The sequence below is a fragment of the Aspergillus flavus genome, chromosome 1, assembly GCF_009017415.1.
Source record: "Aspergillus flavus chromosome 1, complete sequence".
NCBI classification, from domain to species: Eukaryota; Fungi; Ascomycota; class Eurotiomycetes; order Eurotiales; family Aspergillaceae; genus Aspergillus; species Aspergillus flavus.
Genome location: NC_092406.1, coordinates 6123125 through 6139375, shown reverse-complemented (window position 1 = coordinate 6139375; position 16251 = coordinate 6123125). Strand labels below are relative to the sequence as shown.

The window sequence follows — 16251 nt, the reverse complement described above, 5'->3', positions numbered from 1 at the left end:
CCACCTTCGCAATATCTACGACTTTCTACAGTCTACAGTATCAGAGCTTTTATATATGAATTCCTTTAGTAGTAAACCTACTACTAAGGAAACTATAGAATGGATAAAAATGTTTAAGCTTATTCCAACTATTTCCTATTCTAGTATATGTCGTCATATTCGCCCACAAACCGGGATCGTTGAGATATGCACCGTGGTATGGATCTGAATTAACCCTTGCCTGTAACCAGGAAACTGTTATTAGCAGTCGCACATAGGCTCATTTACTGGTCCGACGTATGAGCAACACGTAGGCTGCCTCATCTAGACCCGGTTGCCGGCATGTCTGATATACCGATACAAGGACTCTGGGCCACGCCTTATATAGCCTTTTGACTTTAATAGAGTTTACTAGGATTTCCATTATCTTGATTCTTACTTTGTATAGTTATGTTAACAATACTCATGATATACTCTAACTTTCTGATACTAAAAAAGGGCTATAAGACATCTTAAAGCAGTATTACATTCAAGATCAGACCTTGCCAACCGGTGCGCCTGTGGAACGTGGTAGGCCAACGGGCTTCAAGAAACGCAGTACTAGGGAGATCAAGGATATTCGGATTTCTAAACAAAATGTATTGGGACCGAAATGGAACGAATCAGACCCTCAAGCAATCGGAATCTATATAGGCGCTCAGTAATCGTTGACTGAGGCAACTGCCGTTACAACTGAGCAGTAACTCAGTGGTCATGGGTCACATTGACTAAAGTCTTGTTCAACCACGCATGGATAGTCCTCGAAAGCTCCTGCCCAGCAGCAGTCTGGCAATGAAAGCCAGCCACTCCCTTGAAAGTATGCAGAGTAGCCCAGTGGCCCAGCGCATCCGCCACCTGCTTCGGCTGTCCAACATAACTGCTCTCCAGTGCGGCATCACCGACAAACACAGGGATCTTGATTTTGTCAATGAAAGACGACACGTTGTACTGCTTGATCTGGGTGAAGAAGTCAGAGGGCGAGTGCGTCCGGAACGCCCACATGCCTTGGTCAATGCCCCAGGCGGCGCCGGTGGATAGCATTCCGGCTTTCCGAGCTGAGAGGAGGACGTCGTCGAATTGCGTGTAGTTGCCCGCCTCGTAGATGGCGAGCATTTCCGATGATAGCTCCCTTATATAGGCAGCGTAGTTGTCCCAGACGCCGTCAATCAAGACTACTGCGGACAGGCGGGGCTCGAACGCTGCGACACGGGCAGCCAGGTAGCCGCCGAGGGAGTTGCCCACGAGGACCAGACGGTTCTCGTCTACGACGTCCTTTTTCTCCGAGAGAACATAATCCACGACGGGGATGGCGACTTTCTCCCAGTCGGGAATGAAACCAAGGTTCTGGTTACGGCGCACCGTTGGTTGTCCCGGACCTTCGTAGGTGATACAATTCCATCCTCGGGACAGGGCGGGCGCCACGTAGTTGTGGTAAGAGTCCTCCTGCGCAGCGTCGAAGCCGTTCCCGATGATCAACGTCGGCAGCTTGTCGTTCTTGCTCTCGGAAGCAGAGTACCAGATAGCCTCGACGGTGAAGTTACCCTTGGTAGCTGGAATGCGGATGCGCTTGCCAGGAATAGGCAAAGCAGCTATACCCTTGTTGAACGCCTCAATCTGCTCGGCCCACAGGCTGTTGATGAGCGGATTGCTCCAGTTACCGTGGTTGTAGACGTCAGCCCTGCGGAAGTACTGCGCCGCAGAGAACCATGTGTCCCTGACATTGAGAGGGTCGTAGGCATTCTCCGGGTCTTCGGCCTGAGCCTTAGTGTCGTTGGCGAGCTTATAGAAGACCTCGGTGAAGGACGTCATGTTTCCGGGTTTAATATCTTTGGCTGCGCCAAGGATAGGCCCGACGTCGCCTCCCCCAGTGATGGATTCGCCGAGAGGCGTTAGCAAGTCGAAGTTCATGGTTGAGTCATTGCTCAACAACAGCATGGTGCTGTTAGCTGTGCTATACGCGGCGGACGCTACACCGCAATGCAACAGAGCGGCCAACAGTGGGCCGGTGTAGACGGAGGAGTGTAATTTCATGGCAAATAATGAAGTAAAAAGAGAACTTGAAAGAACTGTGATGACTATACCGGTTGTTTCTGATTGATTTCTCTTTTTTCTTGTGTTCCATCTCTTCTTCTTATACTTCTTATATCGATATAGGCGGCAATTAGGGCACAAGTCGTTCTACGTCATTAGGCCTTTCCCAGGCTAAACCACATCGAGTAAGCGTTTTGCGACGGGGTCCTCTGATTGGTCGCGCCCGCGAGCCACTGCTATTATAAGTACGAGTAAGCTCACTGCTGTAACTCGGCTGTGCACGCTTTACGATAAAGTTACTTAACTTTACCCATCCATCGCAACCAGATCTCCTTTTCCGGCACCGTCGCTGTCGCAATGGTTAACCGCGGACGCTCCGGAGGCTGCGTGACATGCAAGCAACGCCGCGTTAAATGCGACGAGGCAAAGCCCGAGTGCCAAGCGTGCCAGCGCCTTAAGCTTCGCTGCGGAGGCTACAACAGGCACCAGAATACCAAACTAAAGTTCAAAGATCAGAACCACAAGTTTTGCACCAATACCAAACAAGATGTCATGAAGGTTGCAACAAGTAGTCCCGGTCGGTCGCCTGAGTCTAATGTCCAGGACCGGGAGGTTGTGAGGGCTTTGACTTTGCGGCGGCCCTCTGAGCCCGACACCGCCGTGCAGTTCTATCTCGGCCATTACGCCAGCATGGGCCGCGATATGGGGTCCACGCGCGGATTCTTCGAAATGCTCATTCCAGCATATTTCTCGGAGCGGGAAGATTCGGCCCTCTCACTCGCCGTGTCAGCGTTGGCTTCAGAGACCTTGTCCATGTGGCGACAAGATGCCACGAGCTTCCGATCACCACGGAAGTCTTATTCCCGGGCACTCACACGCCTTCAAACCGCAATACAGGATCCTATAGAACGTGGCAAGCCGGCAACGGTGTTGGCCGTGCTGGCGCTGCAGACTTACGAGAATGCCTCGGCGGTATATGGTCTTCGCCGTGTCTCAAGTACGCACCACAATGGTGCAGCATCTTTGCTCTCGTTTATGGGCTCGGACGATATGGGCGGGGTGGTGCGCGCCTACTTACGAAGGTTTATGCTACATACCGAGGTTTCGACCGCGATACGTCAGAAAAAGCCACTGAAGAGGATCGCATACTCATGGATTAGGAGCAAGGAAACGATGGCTGTGCCAGAAAACCCCAGCGCAGCACTCGATGCCATAGGGACGTCCGTTGCCGAGTTGCAGGCCAGCTACACGGAGTTTTTGACACAGGGTGGCTCCGCAACATCGTTGAAGTGCGTTCCGAAGGAGTGGATGGCCGATGCCAAGAGAGTTGATGCAGAGCTTCTAGCGTGGGCGGAAAATGTACCGGATCACTGGAGACCGGTAAGGCTGATAAGTGGTCGGGATATCGATTTGTCCATACCCACCTACCAATCTATCTGTGAGGTGTATCCTTCCTGCCAAATTGCCAGCATCTGGAATCTATGGCGCTTTCAACGCCTCCTGCTGGCCAAGATCACACTCGGCTCCCTCAATGCATTCTCCGATCTGAGCCGCTTTGGCCTTGCATACGGGCAGTTTGTCGGTGACCCCACAGATTTCGTCAACTGCCAACAAACACTCCAAGAACTGGTCGACAGCGTGTGCCACAGCATACCCTTCCACCTCGGCAACCGAATCAGCCGGTCCAGTCTCGCCGATTTCACTGACCCGACGGTTTTGCTTCCCAGCTATAATGCATTGGTAGACGGCACACCACTAGACAGGGAGGTTTTCGATGGCATATCGAGAGATGACCACAGGCGCCACGTCATTGCGCAGGGGCCGTGGCGCGCCATGCACCCCCTGAGCCGCTTGTTGGCGCTCTTCTCGGAAGATCACGGCGAGGTGATAGCGAGTCTTCTTAGACCTGGACAGCGGGAGTGGATCTGCAACCAGTTCCTGCGTGTCGCCACGTTGCTGCATCTTCCGTTGGAATCGGGGAATGGCATGGAGAGCTCAGAATCGCCGGGAGGGTCTGCGGATGCCAAGGCTGAGTATCTGGCCAGGGAGATTAGGAAGGGGGCAATTCTTATGAGCGGGCCGTGAAGCTTGGAATAGTCAGGGCCTTTGGTTTCTTTTACAAAGCCTAAAACTGCACCACGGTCCCCAGTGACTACCATGAATCCCGCGGGGGACTACTCTTACATGATTAGATTGCAGCAACATCCTCAATATTCAAAGATATAGTATATTATCTACTGTTATTTGTCCTTAACTTTATAGATATAATATTCTACTCAAAGTGGTACGATCTAGCTGGTAGACTCACTGACAATATATAATAGAATATCTATGGGCGACAGATAAAAAACTCTTCACTATTGTTTTGCTGTCCATCTCCAGCCAGCTGAGTGACATCGACAATATTCCAACGATCTAGCTAGCCATCTGAGCAGCAATAATTGCCAACTTTCTGCGCCCTTTAAACACCTGGTGACATTTAGGACAGATGTAGGGACTCTTCCCCACCAGCACTTTGAACTTGGGAAAAGTCTGGTGGCTGAAAACTGACCGCGCACATCTTCACGCGATCCTATGCCAAATATGGTGATATTGGACCTCGCCTAGTATCCTCAGCAGTCCTCAGACCATCTCAAAGGTTCATCCCATCCATTTTGGATTTCCCAAGGTGCGTATGAAATATTTCGCCTGTTAGAAGTTCTTAAATAAATGCTCTGGGGTATATGTAAAGCAACCGATCTTGAACCTCGCTCTAGGGCGAAATGTACAGTCACCTAAAACCCTGCGCCACACTTAACGGAGCATACAGAGAAAAGTCCATAAAGCTGCGGTAAGTTTGAAACGTCGAAGAATCAAGAGGCTTAGGATACGTCAAGCGCAATTGTACATCCGGTCTAAGTGGAATCCCCTTCGCTGCAATATCAACGCTTGGGTCATAGAGTTCGGGGTATGTACCGAAGAAAGCAGGATCCATCTTATAATGTGATATCCCACGATCGATATCCAGTTTTTTAAACACAGCTCGAGCGTATTCCGGGGACGAGAAAAGAGTATCGGCGTCCGGGGCTGGAAGCATAGCAGACGGCTCAGGGTCACTTCCTGGTGTAGTTGAGGGGATATTCGCGATCACGTCGGTTACTCGGATGTAGGCCGTTACAGCAGGAGCGCCCATTATGAGATCGGCCATGTTTGCTTCGACGACGTAGCTGCTGACGGTGTCGCAGAATATTTGGTCGATCTGGGGATTGGCTGCGTGTAGTCGAATGAGTCGGTTTCGGATCGTGGGGAATGGTATCCAGTCAATGACCCGGGGGTATTGTTGTTGTAATTGTACTTCTGTGGGTCTGTATTGCTGGTGGACCTTGCTTAATGTCCCTGTGCAGGGATAGATCTGCCACGCTGTCAAGTCGACAATGTGGTAGAAACGCGTCTTTGCGTACCACGCCATAACGTCCGGTCGGGTTATACTGTTGAACAGGGAAAGGACCATGAGGACCTGTTGGTAGAGGCTGCCGACAGGATGATCAGCAGTATGTTCAAGGGTGAATACACTTCGGGAAAACTCACAGCTGTGGAGAAGGCTGGAATAACGGTCTAATGAGATCCAATCTATTCTTCAATAATTTCTGAAGTACTTGAATGTGGTCCGAGAATGGGGAATTGGATTCTGTCCAATCCTTGCCCAGTGTGACGCTGAATTGTTGGCTGGAGGTTAGGGCATTCACGTACGGCTGCAGGCCCATCTGATATTCGAAAGACCAGATGTTCGGTAGCTGGTGGCTCAAGCTATTTGTATGTGGTGTGAGACTTTCCAGGGCAAGGATATCATGATTGAACTCTGGAAATGAGTTATCAGATCTCGCTAGACCTTGATTGAGGGTTTGAGGCATGATGTCCACGGGATCGTCTAGACCTGACGATTGGTTTTGTATCAAGATGGTGTGAGTGGCACTGGAGGTAGATGTGTCCAATTTGGGATAATCATCGGCTGCGATAGCCACATCTATGTCTTTAGGAGTTTCTTGTCTCGAAGATGGTGACTCAGTCGCCTCCACCTTGTCTGTAGATGCAACCTGTGATGGTTTATCAAGTACAGACGATACGGAACCAGACAGAGCCTGCATCGTCGTGATAACCCTAGACAGCTTCGACTGGACATCAACAAGCTGTCTTCGAAGACGTGCATTTTCCTCCCGCAGCGCATGGATAATCTCATTCTGCGGTCGATCTCCTGAGTCGGCACGATCCCGGAGGTTCCTCAAATACTCCGCCTGTCGACGACGAAATGCCCGCTGAGCCAGGCGATTCCGGAGTTTCCTACGAAATGGCTATTGAGTGGTAGAACATAGTCATGACTGTGGTAGAAACATACCGTTTCTCCTGGTCGTCATCTGTGCTATCCAGCTTTCTCTTGCTGCTTTCGCGGGTGGACCTACTTGGACTCATGGCATCAAGCCTTCTTGAGCAAAATTTAGTCAAGTGTAATTGGTTTGCGCACGAAGAGTCATGGAGGATCTGTTGATCAGAACGAGTGGGGATTCTTTTAAAACTAGGGCTCGCATTCCCGATGTCGATCGGGTTTGGACCTCGGTAATACGATCGGCTTTGGGCTCCATTTAAATTGAACGGGAATATTGCACACTAAACTAAAGCCAGATTAGTGCATTTATAAAATGTTGTCTTATAGAAGAGTTGACCAGAATTATTCTACGTCTAAAATACCCTGTCCGTGTTTCCTGAGAATATCACCACATAAGTTCAAATCGCTAACGTGATACGTGTTGCCATATAGCAGCATCGATCAACAGGTCTCCCCAAATGAAAGCACAAACCCGGACTATAATAAGCATCAGGGAGACAAGCTAAACGGATAACCCTATGGCCCCGGCGCACCCTCCACAGTAAGCGTGCCGGTCTTAGAGATCAGATACTCTTCGATAGCGACATCTTTGCCTGCCTCCTTGCCGTATCCTGACTCCTTAATGCCGCCGAACGGAGACTCAGCGCACGAAGAGTTTCCTAGTCAAACTGTCAGTGCTCAAACCACAGCCATCCAACAAAGAAAGCACAACATACCTGTGTTCATGCCAATCATGCCAGCCTCGAGACTTTCAAGAAGTCTCCAGGTCCGATCAATGTCCTTAGTAAAGAAGTACGAGGCCAAACCCATAGATGTGTCATTTGCCATCTTGACAGCTTCCTCCTCGGTCTCAAACCTGTGCAACCCTAACAGAGGCCCGAAGATCTCTTCCTGAGATGCCAGCATCTCAGAAGTCATACCGGAGATGATAGTAGGCTCGAAGAAATATCCTTGAGGGCCATTCGGTTGCTTTCCACCGCAGAGAACTTTGCCGCCCTTGCTGATCGCATCAGACACAAGCTTCTTCAACTTCTCAACGCCACGGTCGGTCGTAAGTGGTCCCATGGTGGTACCCGAATCAGTTCCGTGACCGACCTTGAGTTTCTGAGTCGCTTCTAGCATCATCTGGGCGAACTTATCGTAGACACCCGCTTGGACATAGACTCGGTTGGCATGGGTACAGGCTTGGCCGGCGGTACGCCATTTGAGGATCATCAGGGCAGCCACTGCTTGTTCCAAGTTTCCGTCGTCAAAGACAATGAACGGGCAATTTCCCCCAAGCTCCATGGTAACTTTCTTGAGTCCCTCGCTGCAATGCTTTGCAATAATGCTTCCCACCCTTGTACTGCCTGTGAAGGTTACCTTGCGCACCAAAGGATGCTTGCAAAGCCTTTCACTGACGGACGGTGTGTATTCATTATCAGTTGTAATAACATTGAGAACACCAGGTGCTAAACCCGCGCGAAGAGCAAGGTCTGCTAAGGCCATCACACTCAAAGGAGTCTCTGGGGATGGTTTAACAATCATAGTGCATCCTGCAGCTAAAGCTGCTGCCACTTTACGAACAATCATAGCAACCGGGAAGTTCCATGGGACTAAAGCCGCACTCACGCCAATAGGTTGTTTTATGACAAATGTGCGACGGTTGGAGACTGAAGGCAACGCAATAGATCCGCGGACTCTCTCGGCCTCTCCCGCGAACCACCAGGCAAACCCCAGTGCGTAGTCTACCTCGCCTAAGGCTTCGGCCATGGGCTTTCCGGTCTCGTATACCACGATTGTAGCGATATCTTCTCGGGCTTTTGTAATCAGCTCATGCCATTTCAGAAGGAACTTGGCTCGTTCGCGTGGGTTGACATGGCGATAGCGTTCGAAGGCCGCATGCGAGGTCTCGACGTATTTGTCCACATCCTCTGGACCGTTCGTGGGGCAGGTTGCGAAAACGTGTCTTGAACCGGGGTCTGTAAGAGACAACCTTGGTTAGCAAGTAACGGATTGGTACTGGTAGAGTGGTAGGCTCGCCTTCGATATCAAACCTTTTGTTGGATTGGGCCGCAACCCATTCACCATTGAGCAATGAGGCCTCATGGAGTAGGGACGGATCATTCAGCTGCATGGAAGTCAACGTAATGTCACTAGATACTCAAGGATGCGAATACGAACTGTAAATGGCCTTGGTGACATGTTTAATGATAGTAGGTTTTGAGGCGATACTGTTGTAAAAGTCACAGAGGCATACCGGTGGAAGTTCTGGCAGCCTTTATATCTTAAGTACCATCATACTAATCTAATACCCTGCTACAACTACGTATTTTTTGCTCAGCTTTCAACAATCCCGAAGCCTTCAGCACAAGGCTTGTGGGCCGGGTCCCACGTGTGACTAACCCTAGTATGACTCTCGTCATCGAACAATTATGTCAACGCAGAAACCTCCGATACATTGCCGATTGAACTACAAATCCCGGTAAGCGTTGTGTAACTATCTTGTCTGTCAGAGTTTACTAACCCGTCCTCTGTCATACTCATTTTACGTGTTCATTCTTGAAGATGGTCACCCACCATAATCATAGGAGGGCCATCCCAGCAATTCGGCATTATAAATCAGCGCTTTGTTAAGTAAGTCTCTTATTGAGGTAATGGTTTGTCATGTAACTAGGTACCTGCTTCGACGATGATGAAGTTCTTTCAGCTGCTTGAAGATGCTCAATCCAAAGTCTTACATAGATGCGAATATATAAATTTGGATGCTTCCCCAACATGCTAAACCTCACTCTAACTATCAAACGTACAAGGCTTTTACCTAAAACTACACAAAGTAACAATCATGGCTACTACCACAGAGGAAGTTTACATTGCCGTTATCGGTGAGTAGATACTCCATCCCATCATACAGAAATCCGTCCCCATCAACTCCATAGCTGACAACTAACAAACAACAGGTGCCGGCGGAGTGGGCTCATGTTTCCTGAAACAACTATCATACTTAAGCAAGACACGCCCTTCTCCCCGTCTTCGCCTATGCTACATCGCAATCATCGACAAGGCCCTCCACCACCCCGATTACTCAGAGATCAACATCGAAACCGCCCTCGACAGACTCGAAGCAGAGGGCCAAGCACCACCTACAATCCCCTGGATCATCGACTATCTCTCCGGCGCCCCATCCAAGGTGATACTCGTCGACAACACCAGCGCCAACAGTCTTGCAGAAGCGTATCCACAGTTCCTACGTCGCGGAATCAGCATCATCACTCCCAACAAGAAGGCCTTTTCCGGAAATTACCAACTATGGGAAGATATCTTCAGCTCTGCGGCTGCCGGACACTCTTACGTTTTTCATGAATCATCCGTTGGTGCTGGCTTGCCCATTATTTCCACCCTGAAGGATCTAATTATTACCGGTGATGAGATCACGCGCATCCAAGGTGTCTTCAGCGGCACAATGTCCTTCCTTTTCAACTCCTTCGCTCCAACAGAGGGCCAAGGAGAGAAATGGTCCGTTGCCGTCCGCAAGGCCAAACAGCTAGGTTATACGGAGCCTGACCCGCGCGACGATCTAAACGGTCTCGACGTCGCTCGCAAGCTCACCATTCTCGGTCGGCTAGCGGGGTTACCTATCGAATCCCCAACATCATTCCCTGTTCAGAGCCTAATTCCTCAGGAGTTGCAAGGAGTGTCAAGTGGAGACGAATTTCTTGACCGTCTTCCGGAATTTGACCAGCAAATGGAACAGCACAAGGCAGCGGCCGAAAAGGAGGGCAAGTTTGTGCGTTTTGTTGGAAGTATCGATATGGCCTCTCGCCAGGTCAAGGTGGGAATAGAGTCGTTTGAGAAAACGCATCCTATCGCGGCGCTACAGGGGAGTGATAATCTTATTAGCTTTTATACGAAGCGGTACGGCGATAATCCGCTCATCGTTCAGGGAGCGGGTGCTGGGGGTGATGTGACTGCTATGGGTGTGTCGAGTGACCTTCTTAAAGTGCTTTCTCATATTTCTAGGTAGATTGGTTTAGTTAGAATTCAATAAGCTTTGAAGTAATTACATTCTCACTCGCATGGCTGGTTTTTGGAGGTTATGTATGTATATGGCTGAGAGCATCTGTTGTTCTAGTCCTGCAACTATTTTATAGACTTATTTACTCAATTTCAAAACAACACAATATGAATAGTCAGTGTGGCCGAGTGGTTAAGGCGATAGACTAGAAATCTATTGGGTTCGCCCGCACAGGTTCAAATCCTGTCGCTGACGTTTCTTTTTTGACTCTTCAGTAGAAGGCGTCGGTATCGGTGGGGTATATCCTTGCCAAGTGACTGTGGAGTGTGGACAGCATATTAAGTGGACGTATTCCCTGGTTCGAAAACAGAAGATCATGTTTTTGTACAGCACAAATAGCACGATTAGACTCCGTAGTATCATGAACCATCACTCCAACCAACAAGCTGTAAAGCAACACGCGCCAAACCTATGTCCAATACAAGTACCCACTTCCCGTTGCAGCCAATCTCAAACCCTACGCAATCAAGACTCCACAGCAACTATCATTACTATAACATATCCCGCCAACAGAACCCATCCCAAAACCCCAACGCCAACTTCCAACAGTCCATATTCCCAAGCAAACTACTCCAGCAAAGGCCTCATATCCCTCATAAAAATCTCCACCGTCTTGGGCCCAACCCCCCTAAACTCCTGCAAATGCATCTCCAATTCCTCAACACTCCGGAACCTTTTCAACATCTCCCCAAAAGTCCCATACTCCTCCTTGATAACACCCGCCACATCAAGTAACTTAGTGGCAGTCGAAAAGTCATACCGGACGTAATGACCTTCATCTAAGATCTCGACTAGTCTATCCCACCCTGCGGCCAGGATAGCGTCCGGTGAAGTGATGCCCTCCTGTACGAGCTCGAGGAAGGCTCGCTTTGCGACACCTTGTTGGACTGGCTTGCCGAAGAGGAGACATGCGAGGAACCATTTGAAGTATTCTGTTTCTGTTCCTGAGGAGAGGTCGATTCCGAGTTCGTTTGCTTGGATTTCTTTTTGGGGCGACATGCTGGGTTAGAGTCAGGTTTGGTGTTTGGGTTAGGGTTATGGGTTGGTGGTGGTTGCGGGATGATATTGGTATGAGGTCATGTGCCACGTGGGTGAGAACAACCACCTTGAGCTTTGTTTATGGTAGGAAACATAGATATTAGATGGATTTTTCTAGTGTTAGTGTTTGCCATTCTCCATTCTTTCGTAGTGAGTAGCGACTGTGGGACAATTGAGGAAAACAGATATATCAGGCAATCTAGTAAGAGCGTAAAGGACGCCAGTAAAGAAAGAGTTCAAACCAACACTGATGAGCCCTCATTGAATTCAAATCCTCAATCATCATGTCTTGCTGTACAAGTAGATAGAGCTACAATAACATCATCGAAGCTAGATCAGAACGTGGGAAGTAATTTCCAGAGTATACCTTCAGCAATATATATTCAAGAGTTAGATCAACCAACCTCAAGACCAATATTAACACCACAGAAAAGAAAAGGTCCGGGGGGACCGTAATTGATCCAAGTGTCTTATTTTCTAGCTCTGTACACTGGAAATAAGCAAAGCTAAGAATTTGGACATATCGATGTCTGAACTTTATCATAGTAACAAATATCATTAACCGTCGCCTCCAACTGTTGATCTCATTTTTTACCTTTTTTTTTTATCTCCGCGGAGTCCGCGGAGATAAGTCTCCCTTGTGGATTCCCAACATGTTCGAACGCGAATAATATTTTCGGTGAGAAAGATATCGAACAAAGAAAAGGAAAGGAAATACGAAAAGGGGACAGAGAGATAAAGAAAAATTATTACATCAAAAAACCACTAACCGGCATCTTGCCCTTGTTGCATTTGGCAGTTCCTCCAGAAGCCCTAAAAGACCGATCAACAACTTACATGCAGATGCGATGCGATGCAACGTAGGGCAAAGAGCAAAAGGAAATATAAATCCAACTTCTGTAACTGGCAGATCATAATTAAATCGCAGATATTCCGATGGGCCACAGAAGTAAGGGTGTTGCGCGATCGGCACTCGATGAACAATTTCCCGTATGTAATGAAAATGAAGAATGCAGGGTCTTGGGAAGAGACGATCAGCCGTTGCTTGGCTGAGAGCAAGAAACTGGACTGGGATCCATGACTCCAGACTGATATTGGCCCGGATTATACTCGTCCTAGTGACAGGGGTCGAGTTGGAGTTCCGCGATTTAGGGCAAATGAGTCAACCGGACGCTAATGTTTTTCATCACATAACATAAATCATCGCCCTTATTCGATGGACATTCCTTTCCACCCCCATTGAATTGAACCCTTGCTACCACGTCAGCCACCACTTGGTTAAAAATAGGCGCCAGAGTTGCTGTTTCTGAAAACTTCTTTTAACCGGTTTCCGCAATTGAGCCTATTGCCCTGCATCATGGGCGCACGCGATGAAACACCCCAGACCACGAACGAGGCATCCCCCACGCCAATCGAGCCCCCACCTGATGGGGGACTCAACGCCTGGACACAGGCAGTGATGGGCCACATGGTGTGCTTCAACACATGGGGATACATTGCCAGCTTTGGGGTGTTCCAAGCGTATTACCAGAGCAGTCTAGGTGTATCCTCATCGGCAATCTCATGGGTCGGATCCGTGCAGATCTTCCTGATCTTCTTCATCGGGACGTTTTCAGGCCGCGCACTAGACGCCGGGTTCTTCCGCCCCGTCTACTATACAGGGGTCTTCCTGCAGCTACTAGGAGTCTTCATGACTTCTCTCGCGACCCGCTATTGGCAGCTCTTTCTAGCCCAAGGCATCTGCACCGGCCTGGGCAGTGGGCTGCAATTCTGTCCCGTAATGGGATTGGTCGCGACCTACTTCGCCAAGCGCAGGGTCTTCGCCTTGGCATTTGGTCTCGTCGGAAGTGGAACCGGCGGCATGCTCTTCCCCGGCCTCGTCAAGGCCCTCATGCCCGCCATCGGCTTTGGCTGGACTCTCCGTGTCTTGGGCTTCGTCATGCTCGGTACCAGTATCCCCGCTATGGCTTTGCTCAAACCCCGCCTGCCCCCGCGGAGGTCCGGCCCCCTCGTCGAGTGGTCGGCTTTCAGGGAACCGGCCTACGTGCTCTTTTGCGTGGGCATGTTTTTGAATTTCTGGGGCTTGTATTTCGCCTTCTACTATGTGGGTGCATTCGGTCGCTCGGTGATCGGGCTGTCATATTCGGATTCGACCAATTTGATCATCGTCACCAATGGTGTCGGGATCGTGGGTCGTCTGATCCCTGCATTTTTGGCGGGTCGCTACTTTGGACCCCTCAATACTATTATCCCGTTGGCGCTGGGCGCCAGCCTGATGATGTTCTGTTGGATCGCCGTCCATTCGGTCGGAGGGTTGTATGCCTTTGCCGTGCTATACGGTATGTTCTCCAATGGGGTGCAGGGTCTATGGCCATCGACACTGTCCAGTCTGACACCGGATCTCAGCAAGACCGGCGTCCGGATCGGAATGGGGTTTACCGTGGTGAGCTTCGCCTGTTTGACTGGTCCCCCTCTCGGCGGGGCCTTGATTGCCAGGGCGGATGGTTACATTGGAGCGCAGATCTGGGGTGGTTTGACCTTCCTATTGGGCGCGTTGGTCTTGGTCACTGCGCGAGTGTCGAAAACGGGCATGCAGATGAAGGCTAGGATTTGATTGGAGTACATAGGTTCGGTTGTATTTACTATCTAGATCTGCCGCGGCTGTTGCGGACTATTGCGGGGCCAATTCACTAGTCTTGAGGTATTTATATTAAGATTATCCGGGCCCGGTCAGCGATGGCTGCTGATCGTCGTGATCCACTGTGGCCAGAAGAACTGCTACGACAAGATTTTGCACGCTTGGCAGTGAGATTCTTCGTATAGCTTATTATGCACGAGACACATCACAACATGACCCCACAGTATGACATTGCATCGGACCGCCGGAGAGCGCGACGGACGTATGGCTTGGAAGATCCCCTCTACGCCTTAACGGCTCTAGTTCCGTGACGAACATAGGATGAGATTATACAGGAGAGCGCCGATTGTGACACTGCCAACGCGCGGGACAAACTTGGACGCCACCTCTACCACATTAGCCTCGAAGTTCTGTCGATTATGGTTAGCGGGAACGATTCAAGACCTGATTCTGGCGAATTCCATACTACAAGACACGTACCTTTTCTGAAGAAACGTTGACACAGATGGCGCCGCGCTGAAGCCACTTCGTATTCACCCTGAATGCGGGATCTGGAACCGCCGAGATGACCACTCGAGACCGCTGCACGGCGTCCTGCACACTCCAGTTGGGGAGATCCTTTCCGTGCAGTGCTTCGGACTGCCAAGGATAGTACAAGCGTTGGAAGAGCTGGACACCGGATATGTCCACGCTGTAGACGCGAGCGCCCTCCCCCGCGAGTAAATGCGCCAGTGGCAACCCCACCACTTCAGACCGGTTAATGATGCAGATCTCTTGGTTCTGTAATCGCTCCCCTGCGGGCCGTGTCCGATCATGCACGTCCATCCATTCCAGGATCCACGCAACGGCTCTTGGCGTGCAGGGGATAACGTTTCGTCCCGGTTTTGGTGGTCTGGACACTTCTGCAGCATCGGAGATCCGGTGCAAGGTCTGATGATTGAGTCCTTCTACGTCCTTGCTAGGCGCGACAAGCTGTCGGATCTCGTCATCTCTCCGGTCACCGAAAATCGGATAGTACACAATGATCCCATGGACACTGTTGTTGGCGTTGATTGCCCGGATATAGGTTGCCACATTCTTGGGTGACAATTTCATCAGGTGGAAATGCACTCCGCTAAGCATGCGTGTCAGTGATATGGGTTGACATCCTTCTTGGCGTACTGTGTCAGGCTTACATCTCTTGGCAGGTTTTGCGAGTCCAGTTTGCGTACTGATTAGAGCCAGCATCATCGCTGGCCAAGACGCCCATGAGAAAGAGTCGCTTTGGGGTGTTAGTCAGTATTTCTGAGATCTGGCTATGTGCCCTTTTGGCTAGATCATCCGGCTGAATAGTTTCGCCAACGCGTGGAGCCATTGTGAGGATTTTGGTACGCCTTGTCGGTTTGAGAATGGAGTGGATGATCAATGCCAGTGTAAGCGGAAGCAACGACGGTAGACTTCCGCGGTCTAGTCAGCCTTTAAAATACCATAATCTAGCTGTAGGATCCAGCGTCAAGAAGTACGCGTACACCTCTTGCCTGCGGACATCTTGATGTGAAGTCTTCCACTGTCTAGGCCCTGCAATCGGACCAATACCATGCCCAAAGCATCCCTATACCGAGTCATGCGTGATCAGCCCCAATTACAGAGCGATAATATGGAACTATTGGGATGTCGAACACCCCACTTCGGACTCCGTGCAAGACCGTCTAGCCGTCCATGGATGTCTGGAACAATGGAGGTGGCGAGCTAATGATCTCAATAGCTGGCCCTTCGTCCACGTAGACGTGATCCACTGATCTTCCCCTCCCTCAGCGGCTGGCTTCTTTACTGACAACGAGTCATAGCAGCACGCGGCAGCAATGCTGACGCCAGATGTCGCAGTGACGGCCCATCTCTATCCATCTGATGGACGAGTTTCGAAACCCCGCTGGCTCTTGGCATCATCTATACGGAGAAGATCCTGGCATGTTCGCGACACAACCCCTCCTTTGGTCATAATGCTCTCGTGTCTCTTTCTCCAATTGCCCCTCATTCTTCGAAATGCATCAGTTTTTCTCCGCACGAAGGCATATAAACGAGTGGCCTCCTGCTGATATAAAACCTCCGATCAATGGTATCTCCACCACAAGA

General features: G+C 50.0%; 9 protein-coding genes and 1 non-coding gene across 10 annotated transcripts; 5 read left to right on the top strand and 5 right to left on the bottom strand.

Moving 5' to 3' along the window:
• Nucleotides 1-441: 441 nt before the first annotated feature.
• Nucleotides 442-2250, bottom strand: F9C07_2280303 (Alpha/Beta hydrolase protein). Its single transcript, XM_041284073.2, has one exon. The coding sequence runs from the start codon at nucleotides 2047-2049 to the stop codon at nucleotides 724-726; it is 1326 nt and encodes a 441-aa protein (XP_041139878.1). The 5' UTR covers nucleotides 2050-2250; the 3' UTR covers nucleotides 442-723.
• Nucleotides 2251-2308: 58 nt separating this feature from the next.
• Nucleotides 2309-4298, top strand: F9C07_2280302 (uncharacterized protein). The gene has a single exon (XM_041284063.2). The coding sequence runs from the start codon at nucleotides 2407-2409 to the stop codon at nucleotides 4132-4134; it is 1728 nt and encodes a 575-aa protein (XP_041139879.1). The 5' UTR covers nucleotides 2309-2406; the 3' UTR covers nucleotides 4135-4298.
• A 521-nt stretch (nucleotides 4299-4819) lies between these two features.
• F9C07_11312 (uncharacterized protein) lies at nucleotides 4820-6495 on the bottom strand (the record flags this gene model as incomplete). Its single annotated transcript, XM_041284071.1, has 3 exons — nucleotides 4820-5558; nucleotides 5617-6366; nucleotides 6422-6495. The coding sequence occupies 3 exons, from the start codon at nucleotides 6493-6495 to the stop codon at nucleotides 4820-4822; spliced, it is 1563 nt and encodes a 520-aa protein (XP_041139880.1).
• Nucleotides 6496-6657: 162 nt separating this feature from the next.
• On the bottom strand, nucleotides 6658-8796 carry F9C07_1171083 (NAD-dependent aldehyde dehydrogenase). The gene is made up of 4 exons (XM_071507666.1): nucleotides 8573-8796; nucleotides 8432-8519; nucleotides 7126-8370; nucleotides 6658-7068 (listed from the first exon to the last, which is right to left on the bottom strand). Exons 1-4 carry the CDS (start codon nucleotides 8591-8593, stop codon nucleotides 6926-6928), a joined length of 1497 nt encoding a protein of 498 aa, XP_071366130.1. The 5' UTR covers nucleotides 8594-8796; the 3' UTR covers nucleotides 6658-6925.
• A 437-nt stretch (nucleotides 8797-9233) lies between these two features.
• Nucleotides 9234-10412, top strand: F9C07_11310 (putative homoserine dehydrogenase; the record flags this gene model as incomplete). Its single annotated transcript, XM_041288316.1, has 2 exons — nucleotides 9234-9273; nucleotides 9349-10412. The coding sequence occupies 2 exons, from the start codon at nucleotides 9234-9236 to the stop codon at nucleotides 10410-10412; spliced, it is 1104 nt and encodes a 367-aa protein (XP_041139882.1).
• Nucleotides 10413-10577: 165 nt separating this feature from the next.
• F9C07_t64 lies at nucleotides 10578-10658 on the top strand. Its single transcript has one exon. It is a non-coding gene; the product is annotated as a tRNA-Ser (tRNA).
• A 372-nt stretch (nucleotides 10659-11030) lies between these two features.
• On the bottom strand, nucleotides 11031-11462 carry F9C07_11309 (uncharacterized protein; the record flags this gene model as incomplete). Its single annotated transcript, XM_041284074.1, has 1 exon — nucleotides 11031-11462. The coding sequence occupies one exon, from the start codon at nucleotides 11460-11462 to the stop codon at nucleotides 11031-11033; it is 432 nt and encodes a 143-aa protein (XP_041139883.1).
• Nucleotides 11408-12156, top strand: F9C07_1170710 (uncharacterized protein). Its single transcript, XM_071507664.1, has one exon. The coding sequence runs from the start codon at nucleotides 11583-11585 to the stop codon at nucleotides 11955-11957; it is 375 nt and encodes a 124-aa protein (XP_071366129.1). The 5' UTR covers nucleotides 11408-11582; the 3' UTR covers nucleotides 11958-12156.
• A 702-nt stretch (nucleotides 12157-12858) lies between these two features.
• Nucleotides 12859-14115, top strand: F9C07_11308 (putative monocarboxylate permease; the record flags this gene model as incomplete). The annotated part of the gene is made up of 1 exon (XM_041284064.1): nucleotides 12859-14115. One exon carries the CDS (start codon nucleotides 12859-12861, stop codon nucleotides 14113-14115), a length of 1257 nt encoding a protein of 418 aa, XP_041139884.1.
• A 323-nt stretch (nucleotides 14116-14438) lies between these two features.
• On the bottom strand, nucleotides 14439-15493 carry F9C07_11307 (putative methylenetetrahydrofolate dehydrogenase; the record flags this gene model as incomplete). Its single annotated transcript, XM_041284072.1, has 3 exons — nucleotides 14439-14549; nucleotides 14620-15253; nucleotides 15315-15493. 3 exons carry the CDS (start codon nucleotides 15491-15493, stop codon nucleotides 14439-14441), a joined length of 924 nt encoding a protein of 307 aa, XP_041139885.1.
• Between the last annotated feature and the right edge of the window lie 758 nt (nucleotides 15494-16251).

Coding starts and splice junctions, on each gene's coding strand:
- F9C07_2280303 (XM_041284073.2), bottom strand. CDS start 2,049: ATGAAATTACACTCCTCCGTCTACACCGGCCCACTGTTGGCCGCTCTG.
- F9C07_2280302 (XM_041284063.2), top strand. CDS start 2,407: ATGGTTAACCGCGGACGCTCCGGAGGCTGCGTGACATGCAAGCAACGC.
- F9C07_1171083 (XM_071507666.1), bottom strand. CDS start 8,593: ATGTCACCAAGGCCATTTACA. Junction 8,520..8,572: donor TGTCACCAAGGCCATTTACA/GTTCGTATTCGC, acceptor ACTTCCATGCAG/CTGAATGATCCGTCCCTACT. Junction 8,371..8,431: donor CAAAAGGTTTGATATCGAAG/GCGAGCCTACCA, acceptor TGTCTCTTACAG/ACCCCGGTTCAAGACACGTT.
- F9C07_1170710 (XM_071507664.1), top strand. CDS start 11,583: ATGGTAGGAAACATAGATATTAGATGGATTTTTCTAGTGTTAGTGTTT.